This window comes from Mustela nivalis (genome assembly GCF_964662115.1).
Source record: "Mustela nivalis genome assembly, chromosome: 16".
Lineage (NCBI taxonomy): Eukaryota > Metazoa > Chordata > Mammalia > Carnivora > Mustelidae > Mustela > Mustela nivalis.
The window spans coordinates 37,624,574-37,650,336 of NC_139035.1; the positions used below are offsets into that span (position 1 = coordinate 37,624,574).

Genomic DNA, 25,763 nt, shown 5'->3' on the forward strand with positions numbered 1-25,763 from the left:
GGGGGGGCGGTGCCTCAGTGGCTCATGGGTTAAAGCCCCTGCCTTCAGCTCAGGTCAGGATCTCAGGGTCCTGGGATTGAGCCCCACATTGCATCAGGCTCTCTGCTCAGCAGGGAGCCTGTTCCCTAACCCCCACCCTCTCTCCCCCTGCTTCTCTGCCTACTTATGATCTCTGTCAAATTAATAAATAAAATCTTAAAAAAAAAAAAAAAGAATCTTCAAAGTTGGGGCGCCTGGGTGGTTCAGTGGGTTAAAGCCTCAGCCTTTGGCTCAGGTCATGATGATCCCAGGATCCTGGGATCAGGCCCCACATCCGGCTCTCTGCTCAGTGGGGAGTCTGCTTCCCCCTCTCTCTCTGCCTGCCTCTCTGCCTACCGTGATCTCTCTCTACCAAATAAATAAATAAAATATTAAAAAAAAGAAAATCTTCAAAGTAACACTGTATCATCTTATTTCTAGTGTTGCTGTTCAGGGAGATGTCTAAGTAATTCTAATTCGTAACTCAGTATATGTAACTTTTTTCCCCTGAACAATTAGAAGCATATAGAAGCTTCACTTTGTCCCCAGTGTTCTGAAATACCACAGTGATGTATCTGGGAGTAGGTTTATTTTCATCTGATGTCCTAAGCATTTGATGGATAATTTTAGTCTGGCAACACATGTCCTTCAGTTTTGGGAAATTATCTTGAATTATTCAGTGACGATTTTTCCCTTGCTATTTTCATTGTTTGCTCTTTCTTTCTGGACCTCTTGACTGTTCTCTAATCCTTATTTTACAATTGTTTAACTTTTTGGTCTTTATCTTTTGGGAGATTCCCTCAACTTTGTTCTTTAATTCTTTGTTCTTCAATCCATTAAGGTCTTCACTTTGTCTATTATGCCTTGAATGTCAGAGAGCTCTGATCTGTTACAGCATCCTGTTCTTGTTGAATGGATTCTAGATCTTCAACTAAGGCTATTCATAATATGAATATTTTTCTCATGAAGCGCCCAGTTGTTTACTTATTTTCTTGCAAGTTTTCTTCTTTCTGAATAATCTGTTTCCTTCAAGGTTTTTTTTCTTCTTCTTCTTCCTATGTTAGAACCTAGCTTCCATGTTAAATGTTTTCCTTCTGTGTTTAACTCTTCTATCTGTCTGTGACTATGTGTGATAGACTAAAATGCAGATGGCACAATAAAAGAGCATGCAGGAGTGGGCCTTGATGACTAGGCTTCACAGTAGGTGACCAGAATGTACTATTTGTTAGGGAATATATTTGCCCTTTGGTTTTTCAGATTGTCGGGGAATTGTTCTCTAATCTACTGCCAGGGGGCTAAAATCTAAAATCCAAAATCTCAGCAGGGATAAGGCCTGGGACTCACTGCTTTCAGCATTCAGAATACATTCATCATGTAACAACACTGTATCTTTTAAGTTGGGATAGGGGTAGGTGCTCAGCAGCAATGACCTGTATGGGTGGCAGAAGAAAATCCAAATAATCTAACTTCTAAGAAGTTTTTACTCTAGTGTTCCCTGTTCTGCCTCTCCTTTGCCCTAGTTCCAGATGTATCTGATATTGCCCACTCCTATACCTTTAGTGGATTCTATGATGTAAACCATGTTCTTGATTTCTCCAATGCCACCTTAGGATTTATTTTCTTAGATCTGCTAAGTCAGTTTCCACTGATCAATCTGCTTTCTAGCTTCCAATCTGTGTTATTCTTGTCACACTTCTGTTCTGTTCTCCCTGTCTTTGTAGCTTACTGTCTTTTAAGTGAGTCTACCAGTCAATAACCTTTAACGTAGTTTTAGTGGGGTTTCAGAAAGAGACAAAGTGATATCTATGTGAAATGTATCATCTAGGGGCACCTAGGTGGCTCAGTTGGTTAAGCCTCTGCCTTTGACTCAGGTCATGATCTCAGGGTCCTGGAATCGAGCCCTGCATCAGGCTCTCTGCTCAGCAGGGAACCTGCTTCCCTCTGTCTCTGCCTAACAGTGATCTTGCTCTGTCAAATAAATTAATAAAATCTTTAAAAAAAAGAAAAAATTTACCATCTAAACCTGCATATCCTTTCATACCAACTTCTATAGCATTTTATGCTATTTCTTCTTGTGTCCTTAAATTCCAAATTAAAGTATAATTTAAGTATATTTGGCCTTACCCTAATCCTTATAAACTATATTCATTAATTATTTCTATATAACGGGTACCAGGATTTTTCTGGGTGTATAGATAATTCCTCACCTTTCTCGTACTGATTTTCCACAGATAAAGCAAGTCCATTTTCTCTTTCCACCGTGGGTACATTCTATATGGCGTTTTAAATTTCCAGTGTCATTAAACTGGCGACCACATATATCACATGGAAAAGGACCTAAAAAGGAAAGAAAAGTGTATATTTAAAATTTAAAGAATAGATACTAAATTAAATTAAATAGGTATATTATGAATGTTTATCTACCACTGTAAATGCATGTATTATAACACAATGCAGTTATTCACTTAACAGTTTTTTCTTCTCTTTAGATTGTTTATTCCTAAAAGTCAAGTTACAATCATACCTGTATGCCTAGAGCTGAGTTTAGGGTATGGCATCTAATATAATAAATGCTGTATAATCTAATGGGTCAATAACCTGAAATGGCCAATTCCTAGTTTGAAATCAGACTGGAACAAAGTAAAAAAGGTTACATATCAGATTTCTGGGAAAAGAAGGTACTGAGAAACTTTGGAAGAATAAACAAAGGACTTTAGAGAGTTCATAAACTGGAAATGAACTGCTGTTCCTCAAAAACACAAATTTTTAATGATGTTGCCTAGACTGAAAATATTGTAGATCTACTGTGAACTTTAATGAGAAATTAATCGTAACTGAAAAACGGGAAGAAAATGGCATTTGTAGACTGAAATTCAGAAGCATGTCTATAAGCAGAATTGTTCAGTAGCCGCAGTAGTTTTGGGGGAGTTTCAACATATTTTTGAGAGATGACCTCAAAATATATTAAGTATCTTTAACATATTCTCATTTAAAATCTCTAATATTTCATCTTCCATGAGGTCTGAGCCCTTTATTCATTTATTAACTAATTCAACAAGTATTTATTGATTCTTAATTCATATCTAGCACCGGGTTAAGTAAAGTAGTGAGTGCTACGGAAAATCCCTCTACCTCCTCTTACAACCCTCTCCCACCCCAGAAAAAATTCCAAGAAGGTGGAAAAAAAGAGATTCTGTATTTGCACAGTTAAAAGATAAATAGATGAAGCAAATAAAAGTGAGATGAGTATATTATGGCAAGTGTATGTTAGGCAAACAGTGAAATAATTATATGTATTCCTGAAGGCTCCAGCTGGGTAAAGAAAGGAGCATTCTCTTTCATGTTCAGTTATCTACCAGTCCATCAAAGGAAATACCGATGTTCTTTCCCCTATATTAAATACCCAGTTTTGCATGCAGTTAAACCTCCTTGAACTTGTATTTATGAAGCTATGCTCAGAAATTACTAAATCAGTTTTCATGTCCTCTAAATAGGATAAAATTAGAAGATTTGACTTTAAAGCCAACTATGATTTTTATACTTATACACAGAGATATAGTAAATATTCTTCTACCCTAACTGTTCAGACTGTATTTCTTAGAAATTTCTCCCTCTGATTTACAGAATATATAATCCGAATGTATGTCCTTGAATAACCTAAAGCAATAATACACACAGCAGTAATTACACTGTCTGTAATACACAGTAATATACACGACCATCAGCATCACCTGCAAACGTGTTAGAAATGCAGATTCTTGGCCCCCCTCAGACTTGAACCACTCACCTAATATACAGTGATTCAAGTAAACAGAAGCATAGAGGTGTGATGTATGTATACATAAAATGTATATACTACATATTATATATATATATGTACAAATAGTATACATATATAAAACATATGCACATAGTTCTAGTTCAACCACCTTTTCAGGAATGCCTTCTTCAGTAATTCTAACTGCTATCAGTTCAAGGATCTGCTTGTATAATTTTACTGATAGGAAAATAACTATTGTGCAAGATAAGTCACTTCAATTTATAAGTTCCAATACTTTATAAAATTTCTAAATTGAAACTAAATTTATACCTTAGGATATTCACTAGATAGTCTTATAATGTCTATGTATTTACTAAATGATACATTTAACAAATGTTGAAATAGAAAATCAGGAACATAAAAAGGAAGTGGAAGCAACTATGTTAACCATAAAAATTACTATATTTTGCATGTTTCTATAACAAGAGACAAAGATTACCTATGGTTTTCATCTCAAAAAGGAAGAAGCCCCCAATTCCCCAAAAGAAATTCTTTTTCCTAGAACTAATGTATAAAGAAATTTCTCACATGGAACATGCGATCATAAATATGTCTCTAAGTACAGTTCTAGTTAGTATAAAAACTGCTTCATATGATGGCTTCTTAGAAATGCTAAGATGAAATACTCTGATAGAACAACTTACTAAAGGCCAATCAAAAAGTACTAAGAAAATACTCTTCCCGCATACATGTCTCATATAATAAAATTGCAAAGACTAAAGGTTCCTTATAGCACAATTGTTCTCCCTTTCCCAGACAAATTATTGCAAGGCTCTTTCAAATAAGTTTAAGACCCTACGTCACCGTAATTACCCACCTCTTGAGAATGTACTTCTCAATATCCCTCTTGAATGTGGTATTCAGAAATGAATGCAATATTCCAGATGAAATTAAAATCAGTGAGATAATTACCTCCCTGATTTGAACAGCAGATTTTTATTAATATAGTTTAAAACTATAGTAGTTTTTGTCAGCAATTTTCTTGGTTCAGACTGTGCCTAAAAACCTTCTGCTTTTAAGCCCATCTATAGAGGAGTTCGACTTCTGTACCGTTTTATAGTTCTGCAATCCTCAATGACTAAAAGTCAGATAATTCCCATGTTTATGACTTTGTATTTACTCTTAATTAATTTTAACTTAATTTATTTTAACCTTTTCTATAGCCCAAGATTTTTTTTACATTTTTATTTCCTGCCATATCAATTACCCCTGCCAGCTGTCATCCACAAATTTTTCATAAGCACAAAGTATATATTTTTATCTAAGTTGTCAATAAAAAAACATTGACTAGGACAGGCAAAAAGCTGCTTTCTGCTTGGAAGGCAGCTATGCTTACCACTATACCACCAAATGCTGCAAAGCAAACAGCCTCTACTTTAGACTAGAGTAATTCCTTATCAGTATTAACTGTCATAAATGTACCTAACTGTACTACTATCTAACACACACTACCATCTAGCACACAAGTTTCCACCGTGGCCATAGCATTAGACAGAGGTTTCATCAAACACAATACGGAATTCCGCATATACTAGGTTCATTTCATTTCCTGAGAAATGAGTTTTTTCCAAAACAAAAATGCCTTATTCAAGCACTCACAGACCTATCCAACAATCAACTGTGAATAAAAATCGTTTATGACCACAGGCACATCTGCCACCAAAACAGAACTTAAACATAAACTTAAACATATTTAGTTGTCAGTTAGCAGGAACAGCAACAAGACCAGTGTTCCTCCCAATTTATCTGACTTCCTTTTCCTACGTGGTTCAATAGCAGCAGGCTCCTCGAGCATTATGTGATAATCAATAATTACTATGACTGGGGTGCCTGGGTGGCTTAGTCTGTTGATCTTGATCTTGACTCTTGATTTCAGCTCAGGTCATGATCTCAGGTTTATGAAACTGAGCCGCATGTCAGGCATGCAGAGTCTGCTTGAGATTGTCTCCTTCGCCCTCTGCCTCTCCCTCCCGCAAAATTAATAAAATCTTAAAATTAAAAAAAGAATTGCCATGACTGTTCTTAGGAAAAGTAATTTGCATATTACCCAGATGGAACTTTTCTTGATGCTTTAACCTTGCGAATCGTGATTTGAAATGTTCTTCACAATAGGTACACTTAAAAGGCTTATCTTGAGAATGTAGAATCATATGTTCCTCCAAGTGTGGTCTTCGAGTAAAAGATTTCTTACAAATCTAAAATAAAATGTACACAAAATGTAAGGGAACATGGATTAAAAATTAAAATACCACGCTCATGATGTAAAATAAACATATAAATTCAAGTATTAAAGAGAAATTGCTTCCAACAGAAAAGTTACCAAATGTATAATCAAATTCTCATTGTACAGAAAAAAATGCCTTGGAGGAATTATAGTATGGGGTTATTTTAAATTTGTACTAAAGGTAGCTGAATTTCAACTCCATACATTTCTAACAGGCTAATTTCTAGGATTACACAGTAATCTCAGTATCTTAATTCTAGTCAGTGTTTCTAAAATCCATTAAATTTATATTTTAAATCACTTATATGTCATGAATAAAATGCTTTATTTTATTGTTGCCATATATTTAATTAGCAATAGGAATAAGAAACCACAGAAAAATAATTTTAGAATTTATCTCTTAAAGTAGTCAAAAGTAAGAGATACAGCTTTTTAAAGAAATCTGGCAGACATGAGATTTAAAAAGGGGGAGGTCAATGCAGGTTCATCATTGTAACAGATATACTGATGGGAGAATGCTGATAATGGGGGTGGCTATGCATTTGTGGAGACAGGGGGCATATGTAAAATCATTATACTTTCCTAAAAAAATATGCTATAAAACTCTTAAATGTTCTAAAAAAATAAAGTCTTAATTTTTTTTTTTTAATTAAAAGGGGAGAGGAGAACGGGCTGCTAGGATGACAATGACAGCCACAATAATACAGTAATAGAGCATGTACTATACACCAGGCTCCATGTTAAAAAATTCATGGTTTATTTTACTTAATTCTCACAATAATCCTATGAGGTAGATATAATTATTATCATCATTTTACAGCTGAGGATGATGAAGCTTAGCAAGGAGAAGAAAGCAACTTATGTAGATCCAAATAGTTAATAATCAACTTTAATCCCTAGAAGCTGAAATCAGAGAAATGGTGGTAATTTTGCTGTATACATAAACTGAAGCCTGAAAATAAGGAAGACAAGTGAGAGCTTGTGACTCCCTCAAAACAATATTTACCTATATACCTATATATTTACCTATATTCAAACAATAGTACCTATAAAAAGTACTTTAGGGGGTGTGGTGGGCTATGTAAAAATTCTTTGCTACTACTGAAAAAACAGAAACTAATCCCCATCTCCTTAAATCTGACCTGGCTATAGTTACTTGTCTGAACAACAGAATGGGCTGAAAGTGATGCTGTCTAATTTTTGAAGCTAGGCCATTAAAAAATCCGATAGTTTTGGGGTGCTTCGGTGCCTCAACTGGTTAAGCATCTGACTCTTGATTTCGGCTCAGGTTATCGTGTCATGGGATTGAGCCCCACATCAGGCTCCATGCTTGGTGGGAAGTCTGCTTGAGATTCTCTCCCTCCCCCCTCTGCTCCTTCCCCACTACTGGTATGTGTTCTCACTCTAAAAATAAATAAATCTTTTTTTTTTTTTTTAAGTCTGATAGTTTTTACTTATGCTTCTTGGAGCTTAGCTACCATGAAAGAAAGAAGATTAAGTAGCCTCTTGAGCAGACTACTTGTAGAGAAGAATCAAGGTCCCTAGCCAACTGTCCCTGCCGAGCTCCTGGTTGTCAGCCAACGCCAAGTTCCAGCCATGTGAGTGAGCCACTTGGAAGTGGCTCCACACCAAACCAGATCACCTGTATCAGCCGAAAACAACTGAGTGATTTCAGCTGACACCATGTGGAACAAAATTACCCAGCAAAGCTGTGCTCCAAATTTAGATTACTGACCCATAAAATGGTGGGATATAATAAAACAGTTGTTAAAGACCACTAAGTTTTGAGATAGATAACCAGAAGCGGGGGGTAGGGGCGGGGGAGGGATTCTAACATAAATTTTAACTCCTACTTATACACTAATGTCAGTTTATATATATATATAACTATATAGTTATATATATATATAAATTAAGATTTCCATCAGGTCCACCATCTAAAAACTAACCTCTATGGTGCTTAATTTACAAAAATTAGGATAACCTTGTATAAAAAAAATGATTCTAAAAGTGAGATATGTTAGGTTTTGTATTACTCTAAAATCTAATTACCTTCCCCAAAGGTAACAATACATTTATTTTGGTTTTCTACTACAAATGAAAAGCTCTTACATCACATTTCCAACTTTCACTCTTGGTCTTCTTAATGGAAATAAATTCTTGAGCATTTTCAGGATGAAATCTACAAAAAAAAAAAGACTATTAGGAAAAGAATGTATTAGTTAAGTCCATATTCCTTACGATCTGTCAACAGTGATTATAAGAATCAGGTGCTGATTTCTTTCATAAAGAGACAGGCACATGTAAATACCTTAAGAATACAGGTATTGTTAACACTCAAAAATGTATATGTCTTCTCACAAAACAAACTGAGGGTTGCTGGGGGGAGGGGGGTTGGGAGAAGGGGGGTGGGGTTATGGACATTGGGGAGGGTATGTGCTTTGGTGAGTGCTGTGAAGTGTGTAAACCTGGCGATTCACAGACCTGTACGCCTGGGGATAAAAATATATGTTTATAAAAAATTAAAAATTAAAAAAATGTATATGTCTAAATTTATGCAGAAATAGTCAAAGAAAATCATACATTCAGGAACCTAGCTATTCACAGATAATCACTTGATTTTTTTTTGGCCCACATTTCAAAAAACTTCCTTTCTTAAAATTAAATATGCAATACTGTACTAAACATGCTTTCTTCCACAAATTTTTACACACTAAAGACAAAGTTGAGCACGAGGAATAAGGTTTCTAGGATTCTAAAACCATGTACTCTGAAAATATACTTGTCAAAACCCAAAATAAAAAAGGATAACCAAAATGCTGCCTTAAACTTCTGTAATTCTCATTTCAACATAAAAAATTCTCCATCTCAATGGCATTTAAAAAAAAACAAACATTTGCTGTTCTTAATAAATTCTTGATGAAATATATTTGCAATCAAAATTGTTTGCAAAATATTAAGCAAAGAAAGAACTGGAGACAAGCACTCCTTAGATGTTTTTAGCTTACTCCATATTTAAATTGGAAGGCACAATAAAGTATATTATGGAAGCAAGATAATACTTGCCTCTTAACATGCTTGGCTAAAGTCTTCTTGCTTGCATGAAGTTTATTACAGTAAGGGCACTTGTGCTCCTTCTTATGAAATTCTGTTTCATTACTGTGCTTCTTTCTGTGAACAGTTAGGTTAGACTTTGTCGAATAGCGCTGGTGACAAATATCACACTCAAAGGGCTTCTCACCTGTGTGAACACGTGTGTGGCTCTCATATTTCCCTATAAAAAGAGATAAAATTAAATTCAGTACACTTAGTACACAGTGACTGAAATTTGACAGTGGGATAAAATCTCATGATTAATAACACATTTAATACACACACCCACCTACACACAAAAGTAGAAAAAGTTTATCTAAATATGTATCTCTGATAAACATCAAGACAATATTTTGATCTCACTGCTTTCCTTGAAAACTTGGGGCATTAAAAAAATCCAGTTATTCATGTTTACACATTTTAAAAATCAAGACTTTGGGTAAATTTGCTTAAAATTCTGTTGGCAAATTCTCCGAATGTAAATAAAACTTTAAAATATATGTATTTTTTAATTTAAAATTAACCTTCACTAAAAGTTCTACGCATCACTTAAGACTTACTATTTTTATACTTCACTTTTACTATGTATATGCATGAATTGAAAGAAATTTTCAGATTTGACGGTCCTTCCAAAAATACCTTAAAAAGGCAAAATAATATACTTATGTATATTATATGTATATTTTATCTATCTTCCTACAGAAAGTAATCTGAAAATGATACCACATATCTAGAATACTCAACAAAACCTATACTTCACTACAGCATATTCATATAAAATCTCTCCAACTTGTAAGATATTAGGAAACAAGTAAATCACCTGTACTTGGTGCATGCTTAACATTACACTGCTAAATCCAACATATACGGGCAGCATCAAAGAAAGCAGGAAAAGGAAATGATGAACTGGTATAAATGCATAGACACCCACAGTTATATTAATGTGATATTTGTATTATATTCTGAATACATATCTAGATCCTATACAAATGTTACAGGTTTCTCCAGCAAGGCGGGAAAAAAAATAAAAAAATTTTAACATGGGCTTTCCAGGGAAAAAAGTTACAATAAAAAATTAAGTAAAAATTGACTTAATTTTTATTTATTTTCTTATTTAGACTACAATTTTTTCAGATCATTATTTAGAATGGAAATAGGTAAGGGCACAGGCCCTGGGTCCATGTACCTAGATATAAATGCTGGCACTTATAAATGCTAATAATGGGCTGTGGGATCCTGGACAAATAACCTTTCTATGACCTAAAATCTTTCTCAAGTGAAAATATGAAATGAAAATATGTACTTCATAGGACTGTTATAGGAATAAATGAATCAATACACATTAAAGCACTTCTAAAAAAAAAAAAAAAAAAAAACACTTCTAACAGTGTCTGACACATTATAAACTATCACTTAATGTTTGCTATTATTACTTTGGAATCAAAGCTGTGAATGTGCACATCTAGCAGTTTAAAGTAGAAATTTCAATGAAGGATACTTCTGAGCGAAAAGCAAGAAAAATAAGAAAAAATATTAGCACTAAAAAACAGTAGTTTTCAATTAAAAGCTTAGCTATGCTCTGAAAAATAAATGTTTAAGTTTTTCTTCAGGCCAAAGCTAATGTAAAAAGTGTAGCAGGATTTCATACACTTAGAAAAAATTCTATATATAGCATGGAAATTAGAAAAAAAAAAAAATTCCAGACCACTGAAGAAAAAAGGTAATCACAATTATTTTTCTACTTAGTAAAATAAATGAGTTCACCAATCTATTACATCTATCTATGTATGATCAAATTTAATTAACACATAGTATATTACCTAAAAATTAATTCCACTACACTTACATAAAGAATAGGCAAGAAAGGGAAACAAAATATTTTCCTCAAGGGAGGGGGGAAGGCTGACAATTACAGGCAAAGAAAAACAGAAGTATGATGAAAAATCCATTAGGTATTTATGTTTAGACCACAGAGATGATGGTTGATGCATTATTTACATACATATAGTCAGAAAACTCAATGTTTGGTCACTTGTTAAATTAGCTGTGTGATCTTAATTAAGCTAACAATTTAACCTCTCTGAATTTAGTAATACTGCATGGGGTTGTAAGAAGTACATGAGTTATTATACATACAATGCTTAAGACACTCCAGCACGAAGTAAGCTCTAAGAAATATTAGTCATTTAGTACTATTATTTTGTGGTTACTAGTCACAGTGCAGACATGTAGGTATACTTCAAATATAAACTTGGATAAAACTGATTAATGAATATACATTGTAATAGATCAAAGTGGAGTTTCAACTCTCTGAGAACGCTGTAAGAACTTCATTTTTCGGGGCCCCTGGGTGGCTCAGTGGGTTAAGCCTCTGCCTTCCGCTCAGGTCATGATCTCAGGGTCCTGAGATGGAGTCCCGCATTGGGCTCTCTGCTCAGTGGGGAGCCTGTATTCACATTAATTTTGTGCAGTTTTTTGCTTCAATTTATGTATGAGTACATATGTAAATATGTATGTTATATAATAAAATATGCATCTCTGACCTTGAACTATCCAAAACACTGATTTATATTACTTTTTGCAGGGGTTAGCCAGACCATTATTGTTATAATAATCTTTCTCAAGTGAAAATATTTTCTTTGGGAAAATATTTCTTTGGGAGTTGACTTTATTCATTTTCTATTATCATAATATGGCATGTATGTGTTAGATTCCTTAACCTTTATTACAAATCAATTAAATATAAAGTATAGAATTTAAACATTATTAATATGTATTAAAATCCCAATTTTAATTTAAAAAGATTGAGGTCTTTGCATACAATTAAAAAGTTTTCCTTGATTGTGAAAGTCTTCACATTTCATTTTTATTAAATTTCAAATTATGCAAGTGACACATATTTGTGGTTAAAAAAAGTATAAACAAATCAAGAGTGTGTGTGTATTTATATATAGAGAGTGTGTGTGTGTGTGTGATTTTAAGTGATTAACTTGAACTATTTTTTTTTAGACTAGGCCCACTCTTAACTGGGCATTAACTGTGCACGTTTAGTTAAAAGAAAACCAACCATCTAATGCTTAAATCTCATTTTTATACCCAAGTGAACAAAAGAGCAACCTAATAAAATCTTAAAATATAAGAAAAGTAAGAAAAATATTTCACCAAATTTTGTAATTTTTATAAAAATGTCTTTGCTGAAAAGATTCTCATTAGTAACATTTTCCCTTTAATTAAATAAATTCTTTCTTGGTTGCAAATACAAATTAAGATACAAGTAGTTGAATAGTAAAACCATCAAAATGACAGTTAAATTAAAAATCAAAAGCAATTTTAACTATTCAACTTCTATTCTCCTACAGACAAGTAGACTTAAGATTCAACCAAGAAAAACAATTTTAATCAGAAGAGACAAATTTTTTTTTTAATTCAATAAATTCAGCAGAGTCCAAAGAGATCAATGAAAATAACATAAAACTGGGGCGCCTGGGTGGCTCAGTGGTTAAGCCGCTGCCTTCGGCTCAGGTCATGATCTCGGGGTCCTGGGATCGAGTCCCGCATCGGGCTCTCTGCTCAGTGGGGAGCCTGCTTCCTCCTCTCTCTCTCTCTGCCTGCCTCTCTGCCTACTTGTGATTTCTCTCTGTCGAATAAATAAATAAAATCTTTTTAAAAAAAAAAGAAAATAACATAAAACTGAGTGACTGATTATGACATTAAGAATCTCTAAGGTGAAAAAACTCTTTTAAGTTATTAATTCAGTTTTATGCACATAAGCATTGCAAGGCCAATTATCTATATGGATTTGATTTTCTTAACAACAGAAGAGACACAACTTCTGTGGAAACACTGAACCTGTAAGAGTCAGGTAGATCTCCTGGGGCCAGTGGGGAAGAATTGTAATCTCTAAAGAAATTTCATGTTTAAAAAAATTGGTAGCAGAATGGGAGGTACTCAGCATAAATACAGTCAACATCTAAATCTGTTTCTTCTATTTTTTATGGGGTGCAGGGGGATTCAACAGTAAGTCAAAACGTGCATTTCAAATAAACTTTCAATAAAAAATAGTATTCCTTCAGAGAATAATACATTATATCCAACCATTCTTGATCACCAAAAGAAAATGCATAATACTAACAAATTTCATCCACAGAATTTTTCTGAAATGAATCCCAATATGAATTGCATCCCAAAATAAAGAAATTTTCACATGAAAACACTTGACCTTGTACTTAAGAATTTATTATCCGCCCCCCACTGTGGGTTATGCAAAATTACCATTGTCAGATTTCATGAGCAGTTTTTACAAAGAGAAACATTGTCAAATTAGCTCGTTATTTATTTGCTATTGCTAAATCTTCTATTATTCCTTGAATTTATTCATATGGCATACTCTAAAGAATACTTAACTAAAATACTTAACCTTAAAGAACTGTGTCACTGTTATATAACTCTTCTCTATGAAGAACAAAGTGGAATCTCTGTCAGGTTGGTCTAGAGAGTCACATTTTTTAAAAAAGCTATAAAGCATGTTCTACCTCTAGAAGAGATTATAAATTTAATCCAAGGAAAGATTTTAGTTCCCAGTAGGAACAATAAAAAAGATAAATTATCCAAATTTTCTCTTTTACCCCATCTGTCATCTTTTCCCTATTTTTGCCTTTTCACCCACTAGGTTTTTTCACCCACTTTAACCTTAAGGGGAAAGGTCAAAGGACTTTTTTTACATGAGAATACACAGAGAGGAAGACAGCTGGTAGCCTTAGGAAAAATATAACTAGATGTGGAGTCCCACTCCAAGCAACTATTAAAAACATCAGAAAGGATAAAAGATCCAAAGTAATGGAATCAAATTAGTCGACTACAGATTGTGGAGCTAATGGTTCCAGCAGGTCTCATAGCTTATTCATTAATTCTCATAACCTACTCCAAAATACCAAAGTTAGAAGCTCATAAAGAAGCCCAGCTGGCTTCTTAAAAGTCCAAGTTAAGTCAGACACCAACCTTTCAATTTTGTTCACTTGAACAGGAGCTTACTGAATGAAAACTTAATATGTGAAATGACCTAGAGCATCAAGAAAGGACAGTAACCAGAAGACACAAAATTTTCAGGCTTAAAATCTAATGAGAAATAAATAACCAAAAATCTAGGTAGGCGTGTTTAAATCATATGATAGGAATATGGATGCTATAAGGCTTACTGGAAAATGGTCCTTGAACTGTGTTTTGTTTTTAAATAAACAGACTTCTGATGGAGATGAGAAAGGAGGACATTTAAGAAACACGGATCCTCTCCTTCCACATTTACATTCTATCCATCACCCAGTCCACTTAGTCTATATTCAGTGCACCTCTCTGATCTACCCTAGTCCCACAGCCCATTCTCAGTGCTACTCATCTAACTAGTCCAAGCCTACAATATCCTCCTGGTCCTTTCTAATTTCATTCTCTGTGCTGAAGCCAGCATGACCTTCCTAAAACTTCAATAGGCTGCCATTTCCTTTGTCCAAGTTTTTCTACCACTCACTGGATAGAATCTGAACATTCTATACAGCATAAAAAAACATGCAAAATTTGACCTCTGCTTAGGTGCCAATCTTCATCTATCATTTTCATTTTACCTCCTTATGCATCTTGAAATCACCCTTCAGCAATTTCCAGATTACAACATACCTTGATGATGTCTTTGCACATGTTGGTCCTTTTGCCATATAAATTCTTCCCTATTCTTTATTTCTAAGCTCTAATGCTACCTGCTCTATGAAATCTTTACTGATTCCTTCAGTCCTTTGTACTTTTTCTGGTAAGATTACCTTCACTGAAATATGATTGTGTTTTTGCATGTACTCATTAAACTTGAACATTCTTGAGAACACAGAAAATGTAACTTCCCATCTATTTATTGATATTAGAGCGACTCAATAACTATAATCAATTAATTAACAATAAGAGCAGCTAATATTCCTTGAACACCTAAATTTCACACAGTATTTTGAGTGATTCACAAGACTACCCCATTTAATTCTCATAACAACCTCCATGAGATGGTACTATTAGCATTACATTAGCATCATCCCACTCTACCTATGAGGAAAACAAAAATACAGACAGGTTAAGTAACCTGCCCAAAACCTGAATTAAAAAATGCAGATGGTCTGAAATCACTATAGCTCATGGTTTTTTTTTTACCCAGTATGATATAATCTCACTTTCAATCTTCCCCTCTCTCTCTCTCAGTCCTGGGTTTTGAAAAGCAAACAGCCCTGTGTGAGACTTAAGCAAAAGAGATGGGTGGATACAAGAGGGGTATAACGTCCAATGCATTCCGAAAGGTAGGCTGCAGGTAAGTCTACAATGTGACCTATTGATTTTCACAATCTTGGTTAAAGATACTGCAAAACACCTTCCTCTTAGTATATCAGGAACTTAATCTTGCGCAGTGTTTTCCTAAATTGTGTGCAAAGAGCTGTGGTGGTTTTTTGGACATTAAAGAAGTACCACAGAAGGGTCTTATGATAAAATTATTTGAGTAAATGCCAAGTTTCTTTACTAGAGAATTTGACAGTTATTATAGACTATGGATTATAGTATATAATTTTTCCAGTCTTACTTGAAAAAGAAATCCTCTCTCTTAAAGTATCTCACAACCCTAGTGTTCAACAGGACAGTTCAGAAATCTTAAGTGTTGGGCCTACAATGCCATTTGTGCCTTGACCCGTTCATTCATCTCAAGACAAATTAGGCCAAGTTAAGGCAGAACAGAGGAGGCATGTATTAGGAATATAAAGTCAAAGAAGCAGAATCTATTGAAAAGATAATGTGCTCTCAGGTGTCTGAATCCAAAAATATTCTCTTCTCACAGTACTTGTTTCAGCTCTATGAGAGAAAGTATTTATCCAGTCTGAGTTTAGCAAGTTCCTTGTATTCCTCTGCTCTTCCAATTGAATTACTCATAAAAAATTATTTGACTCATGTTTGAGTCTCAAACACAGTAAAAACAGTGATAAGTAATTATTAAATTGGACTGTCAAAAATTCTAATTTGGAGATTCCAAGGCACAATAAAAAGCAAAAAGCGGTTACCACTTATGCTGTAGTGTGTACTGTCCTATATTTTGAGAGCAAATGATTACCAGTATCTTATTAAATCAATTTCTACCTAAACCAATTAACATAAGTAACTCAACACTGCAAAATACATGGGGATATATTTAACTGCATAATGTTACAAGGTCAAACTGCGCTTAAATGTTCCTTTTAACATTGTATGTGGTGGAATATATTTCATAATTTCATAACTTTGATTTATATAGAAACAGCTTAATTGCTGCAATTTAAAATTCACATTAGAACTCCTCATGTAAAACACCTCTAAAAATTATTTTACTAGCAAATATTAGACCTCTTGAAATTATATGTTCACTGACATATTTTTAACTTAAGGTTATAGACCACATTGCCTGCATATACTTTTCTAATAAAAGAAAAGTCTATTTATTAATTATAATAACCAATGACTACTACTAGTCAACACATTTCCTAAAGTCTCTACCTACAGAATAAATTATATCCAATTCAGTTTTATTCTTAACTACAAGGCTAAACTGTGAAACATTCCAATTCTGTATAGTACTAGATTCTATAGAAGAGACTGTGTTTTTCTAATTCAAACACAGCCAGGTTCAAGGGAATTAGTACACAAATCATTAAATTGAGTAATATAATCGAATTCAATTTTCTATCACTCAAAATAGCACTTATCTATGAAATTAAATCAACATATAAATCAAAACATTACATTCATAATTATTAAGTCTGGAGTTTTTTCATACCAAATACCTGAACTAATGATCTGTCACCTTTTAATGGGACATGGGGTAGAGAAAATAAAAGCTAATAAAAAATAAATTCCTGAATCAAAACAATTTAAAAAAAACAGGATATAATATGTATTGACTACCAAATACCTACCCTAGTTAAGCATTCCTTTCAAAAGTTACCTCAAAGTTTAGTTTTTCATTATTACCTTTAAAATATCAGGAAAAGTTATTAGAGACAGAAAACAAGCTTTCTTTTCTTACCTATGCGGTCAAATGTTTTATCACATTTAGGACATTGCAATATCTTTTTGTTACTGTTCTGAATGACTACAGGAGTTAACCCCTCATGAATATTTCCTACAGAATCACCAGCTTCAGGTTCTTCTTCTGCATCATTATGATCTTTTTCACTTTGTTCTTCAATGTCAGAGTATTCATCTGACATTTCCTCCTCTAGTTCATCTTCTTCAGCATTATATTCACTTCCAGGGTCCTCGGAATCATTTCTGTCTGACTTTTCCTTATCAAAATTTTCTTGATTCAAATTGTCTGACCCATCACCACTTTCTTGTTCATCATCACTGGTGTCATCAAACTTAACAGGACACTTGCGATTCCTTTTCGATCTTCTTGTGGAAAAACTTCTCTCCAGCATTTTTAACCCATGTTTTTTCCCTAATAAAAGGGATCTATGAGTTTTAGCTAAATGATTCTCTAAAGACTTTTTATAACAAAAATGTCTACTACAGAATTTACACTGATGATTATTTGATAGTCTTCCAGCTAATTCACTTAGTGTTTCTTCTGGTGATGACTTTTCAGCCAGCTCAGACTGAAAAGTGGCAACATTTTCATTATTTAGCAACTTAACTGCATCTATAATGTCCAGAAATTTTGCTGCCTCTAAAACAAGGGGTATTTCATATTTGTACACAAAAAATTCTGATGTGTAAAGAAATTCAAGCAAATGCTGAAAAACTGAGTGTGTTACGTGATCCAGGGTGACAACATCAGTGCTTGGATTTTTGCTCAAACAGGCATGGAAATAACTACTGCCAACAGCAACAACAACTTTATGGGCACTGAATTCTTTTCCTTCTACTATGATAAGTAAGTCACAGAAAGATGGTTGCTTCTGCCTGTCATCATTTAAATACTTCAGCAAATTCTTGTTATACTGCAAAGAACTCAAAAGTTTTCTCTGATCTGGAGAGGGAGGAAGTTCCTGGTAACAGTGAAGAGCTTCAGGAGTTGGTCTCTCTGTGGAATGAGTATAGGTTACTTCGTCACACTCCACTGCAACATTGCCTTCTGAAGAATCTTTGCGATAGCCTAGATGGATCTTCTCGTCAAGATTTGAAGTAACCTTTCTCCTTTTCTTCATTGCAGTACAACAATTTCAGAACAAGAAACTTCATAAGTGTCTTAAAGGATTTATTTAAAAAAAAAAAAAAAACTAGATTGTCTTGGTTAACAGCTTCTGGAGGGGCGTGCCCGAGGATTTCATGGTCTGCAAAAGAGTAACAACCACGTAAAAAAAAAAAAAAAAACCAAAAAAAAAAAAAAAAAAACTCCATGGCAAAGCAATCCTAAATTATTCGCGGCATTCGTCTGCTAACCCTTTCTAAATCAGAACTAAATTAGGATAAAGTCACACGTTCTACTCATTCGTGGCTCAGATTTTAGGGTGGAGAACAAGGAGGGCCGGGTTATAAAAGACAGCCAACAAAAGAATAATTTTAAAGGAAGCCGGGGCACACCTTTCAGGCCTGATTCACGAACGGGGTGGGAAAAAGGGGGGCAAAAAAGGAAAGGACCCCCTCCAAGATCGCTGAGGGTGCAGGTTGAGGCGCGCTACATTCATGTTTAGGGGCGCTGGGTTGGTGACAATAAGGCCGTCGCGGCCGCGAAATCCACGTCTCTCCATTAACATGCCTTTTCCCAGGGCGGGCAAGGCACACCTCCTCAGGGACCGAGAGCCTCCCACGGCCAAAACCACCCCGCAGGAGACGGCCCCAGGAGGGGCGCTGAGCAGGAGGAGTAGGGTCAACCACAGGGACGACGAAAGGAAGCAGAAGAGCCTTCCCGGGCCCTGCCCAAGCGAAGACTGCACTCGCCGACGCGAACCCGCTACCCTTCCCACCCCAGTTTCCCTGGGCAAGCGCCCCACAGATCCATTACCGGGAACCCAGGGCTCCCCCGCTGGCTCCCAGCCGCTGAGCTCCACTCTCGGCGCGCTCGCTCCAGCGCCTACCCACTTCCGGGTTCAGCCCCCCACCTCACCCTCCCTCCCTCTGCTCCTTCCCCTCCCAGAGCCTCGCCGCCTCCACAGCCACGGAACACGTCAACCGCGCGCAGGCTCCAAGCCTCCCGGAGAGACCGGCGCGCGGCCCTGCGCGGACCACTGCGCATGTGTGCGCACCCGGCTTTGCGCATGCTCTGTAAGCTCTCCTTGCTCCCTAGGGGATCCTAGCTACGCCCCAAATCCGTTACTCCGGGTTTTCGCGGTGGTTTGGTGGCCTACTGTGATTGAACTAGACGAACCTTTGCAGGAAATCTCCCCGGGGAATGGCGGGGGATGGGATGGGGAGACCTATGAGTTTAGTAGCACCTGGCAGACGCACGAAAGCACGAATGGATTTCATCCTCGCTGATATATTTAATAGCATGTGATCGATCACGCACCAAGGGACCTAAGCCCGTCTTAGCAAACACACTGCGTGTAAAGAACAGATGTCGATGTCCTTTCGTTTGTTTATTTGTTTCTACTTTAAATGGCTAACGTGGCTGCTCCTAAAATTATTTTTTAACTTCTTAATGTACACAGAAGACATTGGAAAATGTACGTGTTAGGACAGCAAGGGCAGCCAAAACAAAAATAAAAATCTACAAGAACAACTTTTGAAGCCGGTACCTAAGATTTTGCATTTCTACAGAGTCCCAAGAGATGCTGATAACTGCTGCTCTAAGCACCACATTTTTAGTAGTAAGGTCCTGGATCAGGTGACTTTACAGATGCAAGACAAATAAGAGACTGAGGCCAAATAGAATAGGTAACCAAACTGGTTATCCACTCCAGCCATCACCCCTCTCCCCGACAGGTATAGCTGGCAATCTGGAAGGGCCCCACTCCCAGTGGAAGAACTTGTGGGGGTGGAAAATTTCTCCTACGAAAACGGAAACTTGAGGAAACTTGACTGACTCAAATTTTCTTTGATTTGAAAATAGTTAAAACTTTTAATGAAAATTCCTAGCAAAAGCACTCATACGAATTCCAGACACGGATGCCTATCACCTGGGTGACTCATTCCCACAAAAACCAGCCGTCTAAAATGAGAGTAAGTGAGTAAATAAAAAATAAGAGAGTAAAAGAACATAAAAACAATGTCCATAGGTTTCGGATATACAAAGCCTGAAGATATTGTATTTTTTAAAAACAGAAAACAAAATAAGTGTATTTAAAATATTTTTAAAAATAAAAAAAAAGTGAAAAGAAAATGAACAAAAAAATTATTAAAAATAACCAAGCAGATTAAGAAAATAACTTAGATATGAAAGCTATCATTATACTAGTACTTAGAACATAGATAGAAATGTATAATTATGAATTCTTATATTAAAACAGAAGAAAGGTTAAAACAAAGTAGAAAATGAATATAGCCAAAGAAGTGAAAAAAGAAAACCTTACTGAAATGTAAGAAAGAGAAACAACAGAAGAAAAATCTATTAGAATACTTGAAAAGTTGAGACATTTCTGTGAAGATATGGTTATTAAAGAAAAAAGAAAATACAAATATAAACCCAAGAGTTTATTTTCTTTAATAGTTTTGTAAATCGTGTGGAATGCACATACTGTCACTGTTAACAAAGTGACATTTAGATGAGTTCTTTAGAATATACCTTAAAAATTCCAAACATTCCATTATTAATAATATCTATATATGTAAAAGAGTTTAGCTGTTCCGATGTACTTTGCTAGTCTTTAACCTGTTATTCCCTGCATGCTTAACTGAATGAGCTGTAAATCTATTTGATGGATCGCCAAATCCTAGAAACGTAAAGAGAATATAACTGAATGCAATAGTAATTAAAATGATGGATGTAATCCTCTAACAAAATATCAACCTGTACTTTAAAAATGGACAGAACTGAAATGAGAAAGGCAAATCTAGATTAATATACTAACTTAGAGTAACTAATTAGATCAGAAGATAAAAATTACTAAGAGCTATACCATTTTTAAAAAAATTATTAACAAAATTGACCTAAATGACCCACATGAAATAGGGCATCTAACAGTTACAGTATACATATGGAGCACTTATATAAACCAATCAGGTAAAAAAAAAAAATCAGGTATTAAGCCATAAAGGAATTATCAACATATTTCAAAGAAAAGCAAGAAAAAGAATAAGTCAGGAATTAATGAAAAAGAAAGGAAGCATTCTCTTACAGATCAGCAAAGCCAAATGTCAGTTCTTTCAGGAAAAAAATCTATAAACGGATCGTGTGTGTGTGTGTGTGTGTGTGTGTGTACACACATATACCTATATCAGGAAGGAGGAGGACAGGGACCCTTGGGTAGCTCAGTCAGCTGGGCACTGGACTCTTGATTTCAGCTCAGGTCATGATCTCAAGTTCTTGGGATCAAGCCTTGCATCAGCCTCCCCGCACAGCTAGGATTCTGTTTGTCTCCCTCTCCCTATGCCCCTCCCCCAGAAAAAGAAAGGAGGAAGACATTACACATCCTATAATTATTAAAAGTGAATAAGCATGTTATTCCAATAAATACAATAATAGAAAATGGACAAATTATTCAGAATCTAAAACTTAACTTTATATAATTGATATATATTTACCAGAAAGAATAGTCAACACCAAAAGAAGGAACAAACAACATGAGGTATAAAAAAGGCATTATTACAGATTCTAGTCACATTAAAAACATAACAAGAAGGTATTATAAACAAATTACAACAACAAATTTCAAAATTTATATAAAATAGACAAATTCCTAGGAAAACAAGTTATCAAAATTGAATCAAATAAAAGTTTAACTATCTTATTTTTTTGTAAATTCATTATAAAAAGTCCTCCAGATAATAAATTCTATCACCTATGGAAGAAATATTACCAATTTTATACAACTCTTCCAAAAAATGCGTTTAAAAAGAGGAAGGGAGCAATATATATCTTACATTACGAGGCCAGCATAATCATAATACCAAAATCTGAGAAGGACATTGCAGGAAGTAAAAATTACAAGTGAAACTCAGTCAAAATTTAGGTGCAAAAGTCTTAAACAAAATCAAATCCAAGTGTTCTATATGTGTGTTATGTGTATATGGGGAGTGGGAGTGGGAGTGAGAAAGGTTTACAATGCAACTAAATAGATAGGATTTAGGGGGCACCTGGGTGGCTCAGTGGGTTGAGCCTCTGCCTTCAGCTCAGGTCATGATCTCAGGGTCCTGGGATCAAGCCCCACATCGGGCTCTCTGCTCAGTGGGGAGCCTGCTTACCCCTCTCTCTGCCTGCCTCTCTGCCTGCTTGTGATCTCTGTCAAGTAAATAAATAAAATCTTTTTAAAAAATTGGATTTAATACAGGAATGCACAAATTATTTAAATTTGGAAATGAACTAATATAATTCTTATAAACTGAATAAAAGAAAAACCAACTCAACAGATGCAGAAAAATATTTAATAAATTAAACATGTAGTCCTGACTTAAAAAAAATCTCAAACTAGAAATAAAAATATCTTCTCAGTACGATAAATGGAAAGTCAGCAAATACCATACTTGACCAAAAGAAAATAGTCAAGATTTCCACAGAGATTGAGAATGCACGAAGAATGCCTTTTGTCTTCACTTTAATTTGACATTAAAAGAAAAGATTTTATTTATTTATTTGACAGAGACACAGTGTCAGAGGGAACATAAGCAGAGGGAGTGGGAGATGGAGAAACAGGCCTCCAGCTTAGCAGGGAGCCCTATGCGGGGCTCAATCTCAGGACCATAGAATCGTGACCTGAGCTGAAGGCAGATGCTTAATGACTGAGCCACCCTGGTGCCCCTAATTTGACATGTTAATGGAGATTTTACCCAGAAGAAATAACCATGGAAAAGAAATAAAAGATATGAGGCTTGGAATGGAAAAATAAAATTATTATTTACTGAAGACAAGATTAGACATTTAGGGAAAAAACTATGGATATGTTATTAATTAATACAAAAAATTATACAACAAAAGTTAATATGAAAATAAAATAGTTATTATACTATATGAATATGAGATGAGTATAGAGATTATACTATATGAGATGATCGTATCTGTCAATGTAGTCAAATTGGTCAAATACCCCTCTAGATGTTGTGCAGGTATTTTTTAGACGTTACTTATGTTCATTTCAGTAGACTTAAAGTAAATATCCTCCATAATGTGGATGAGCCTGTTAAAGAGCTATTATTACTGACACTTGTTAAAGAACAGTAATGCAGACTTTATTTAGGAGATCTACCTCCATGGGGCTTTGTGGTGGGAAACAGATATTGGCCTTAATTTCACATACAAAGAATAGCAGGAATTTATAGGCTAAGGGAGATGGCATGTCAGTGGATGGAAAATTATTAGGAGGAAACCTCAGGGTTAAGTGGGGGGGATTTTGGCTAAAGAGACCTGACAGGATCTTGCTGAATGCAAGCCATCATGTTCAGTCATCACTTGGGATGTGATGGAGGATGAGAAAGATAGTGGACAGTAAAAGTGAGGGATTTTGGCTAAGCTTAGTTAGTGGGTTCTTGCTAATATTGAACAATGAGGAAATCAACTCAGAAGCTCAAAAGTCAGGTCCTGTTGAGGGACAGCTTAGAGGAGCCTCATTAAAGTTTGGTCAAAGGAAGAATCTTTGTTAGACCTCATCTAATCAGTTGAAGGCTTTGTGAGCAAAGACTGAGCTTTCCCAAAGGAAGCAATTTTCCTTGAGATTTCAACGTAGAAACTCTGCTCAAGTTTCCAGCCTACTGCCCTGAGGTATTTGGACTCAAGTGGAACATCAACTCTTACCTGACCTTCTAGTTCACAGGCCTGCCCTATGGGTTTCAAACTTAACAAAACCCACAATCAAACATGAATCCAATTTATTTTTAAATTTAAATTCAATTAATTAACATATATCACTGGTTTGAGAGGTAGAGGTCAGTGATTCATCAGTGTTATATAATACCCAGTACTCATTTTATCATTAATTAATGTCCCACCTCCCTCCACATTGTATCTATGATTAAGAGTCTCTTATGGTTTATCTCCCTTTCTGGTTTCATTTTGTTTTGTTTTTCCCTCTCTTCCCCTATAATCCTCTGTTTTGAAGATAGAGGCCATATTCATAGATTGGAAGAATCAATATTGTGAAGATGTCAATTGTCCACAAATTCTTAAAACATTTCAATTTCTTAAAACATTTATCTTATTGCTTCTATTTCTCTGGAGAACCCTGACCAATATACCAGCAGTGAATAATAAAGAAATAAAAAATTTAAAAATAATGCCTTTTAAATTTCCTCAAATATATAGCACCAGCTGCCATTTCTCCAAGGTGTCAGAAGTTCAGAGGAAGTAGATGTTGGAAAAAGAGCCCATGAGGAAAGAGCGAAAGTTGAAAACCACAAAAGAAATGAAACCTACACCCTCCAGAATCTCTTCCCTGTGTTTTCCTTTTGCTCATCTGTCATGGTCTTAAATCAATATCCTTTAACAGACTGTTTCACAAGTTTATGTGAGAAAGTGAAAATGTTCTTATTCATTTATTTATTGAATATTCATTGAACTAATGTGTACCACGAATGTAACATTTTAAGTAAACTTAATGATAAAAAGATGTTTTTCAACAGCATTAAAAATATAAAATACCTGGGAATTAATCTAGTGAGTTATGTTCAAGACCATTATACACAATTCTCTACAACACGGCTGACAAATTTACTTCTGTATAGGGCCATGTATTAAATATCTTAGGCTTATAAGATACAGATAATCTCTATCCCATTTTATTCCTTATTTTCTTGACAACTCTTTAAAATGTAAAATTTAATCTTATCTCATGGAACATACAGAGCCATGAGCTGAATTTGACCTATTGGCCATTGTTTTCTGAGCCTTTCCCCTAAAACATACCTCAGAAAAATTAAAGAAAACCTAATAATTGAAGATAGAGGCCATATTCATAGATTGGAAGAATCAATATTGTGAAGATGTCAATTGTCCACAAATTTGTGTGTAGATTTAAAGACATCATTAAATTGGATTTCATCAATACTAAATGTTTTTTTTCCCCCAAAAGACAAGGAAATAAAAAGGCAATTCACAGAATAGAAGATATTAAAAAACATACCTGATTAAGGACTTATATCCAAAATTTTAAAAAAAAAAGAATGTTTGCAACTAATGAGAAAGGGAAATACACATAAAATGAGCAAATGAACAAAATCTTTGAACAAACACTTCATGAAAGAAGATAAGAACATGAAAGATTATTTTTATCTTTACACTGCATCTTAGAGAGGATGCTAAGATACCACTATATATTCATTAGAATAACTAACCTTGTAAAGACTGATGGTACCAAGTGTTGGTGATGATGTGGATCAACCAGAAATACCACTATATATTCATTAGAATAACTAACCTTGTAAAGACTGATGGTACCAAGTGTTGGTGATGATGTGGATCAACTAGAAATCTCATACACTTCTCATTGGAATGTAAAATTTAAAGAAAATAAAAACATTTTCTTTGGAAAT

General features: G+C 34.9%; 1 protein-coding gene across 2 annotated transcripts in view; it reads right to left on the reverse strand.

The window, feature by feature from the left end:
- Window positions 1-19,314, reverse strand: part of ZBTB41 (zinc finger and BTB domain containing 41) — a 51,025-nt gene extending 31,711 nt beyond the window's left edge. The window contains exons 1-6 of one of the 2 annotated variants that reach the window (XM_082701881.1): window positions 19,150-19,314; window positions 17,230-18,478; window positions 9,129-9,336; window positions 8,175-8,244; window positions 5,886-6,033; window positions 2,226-2,355 (exon numbers count right to left, since the gene is read on the reverse strand). In XM_082701881.1, coding sequence (XP_082558007.1) covers window positions 2,226-2,355; window positions 5,886-6,033; window positions 8,175-8,244; window positions 9,129-9,336; window positions 17,230-18,352 — 1,679 coding nt within the window. In that variant the 5' untranslated portion in view covers window positions 18,353-18,478; window positions 19,150-19,314. The remainder of the gene's footprint in view (window positions 1-2,225; window positions 2,356-5,885; window positions 6,034-8,174; window positions 8,245-9,128; window positions 9,337-17,229; window positions 18,479-19,149) is intronic. The other variant, XM_082701882.1, reaches the window with a different exon arrangement.
- Window positions 19,315-25,763: the final 6,449 nt, after the last annotated feature.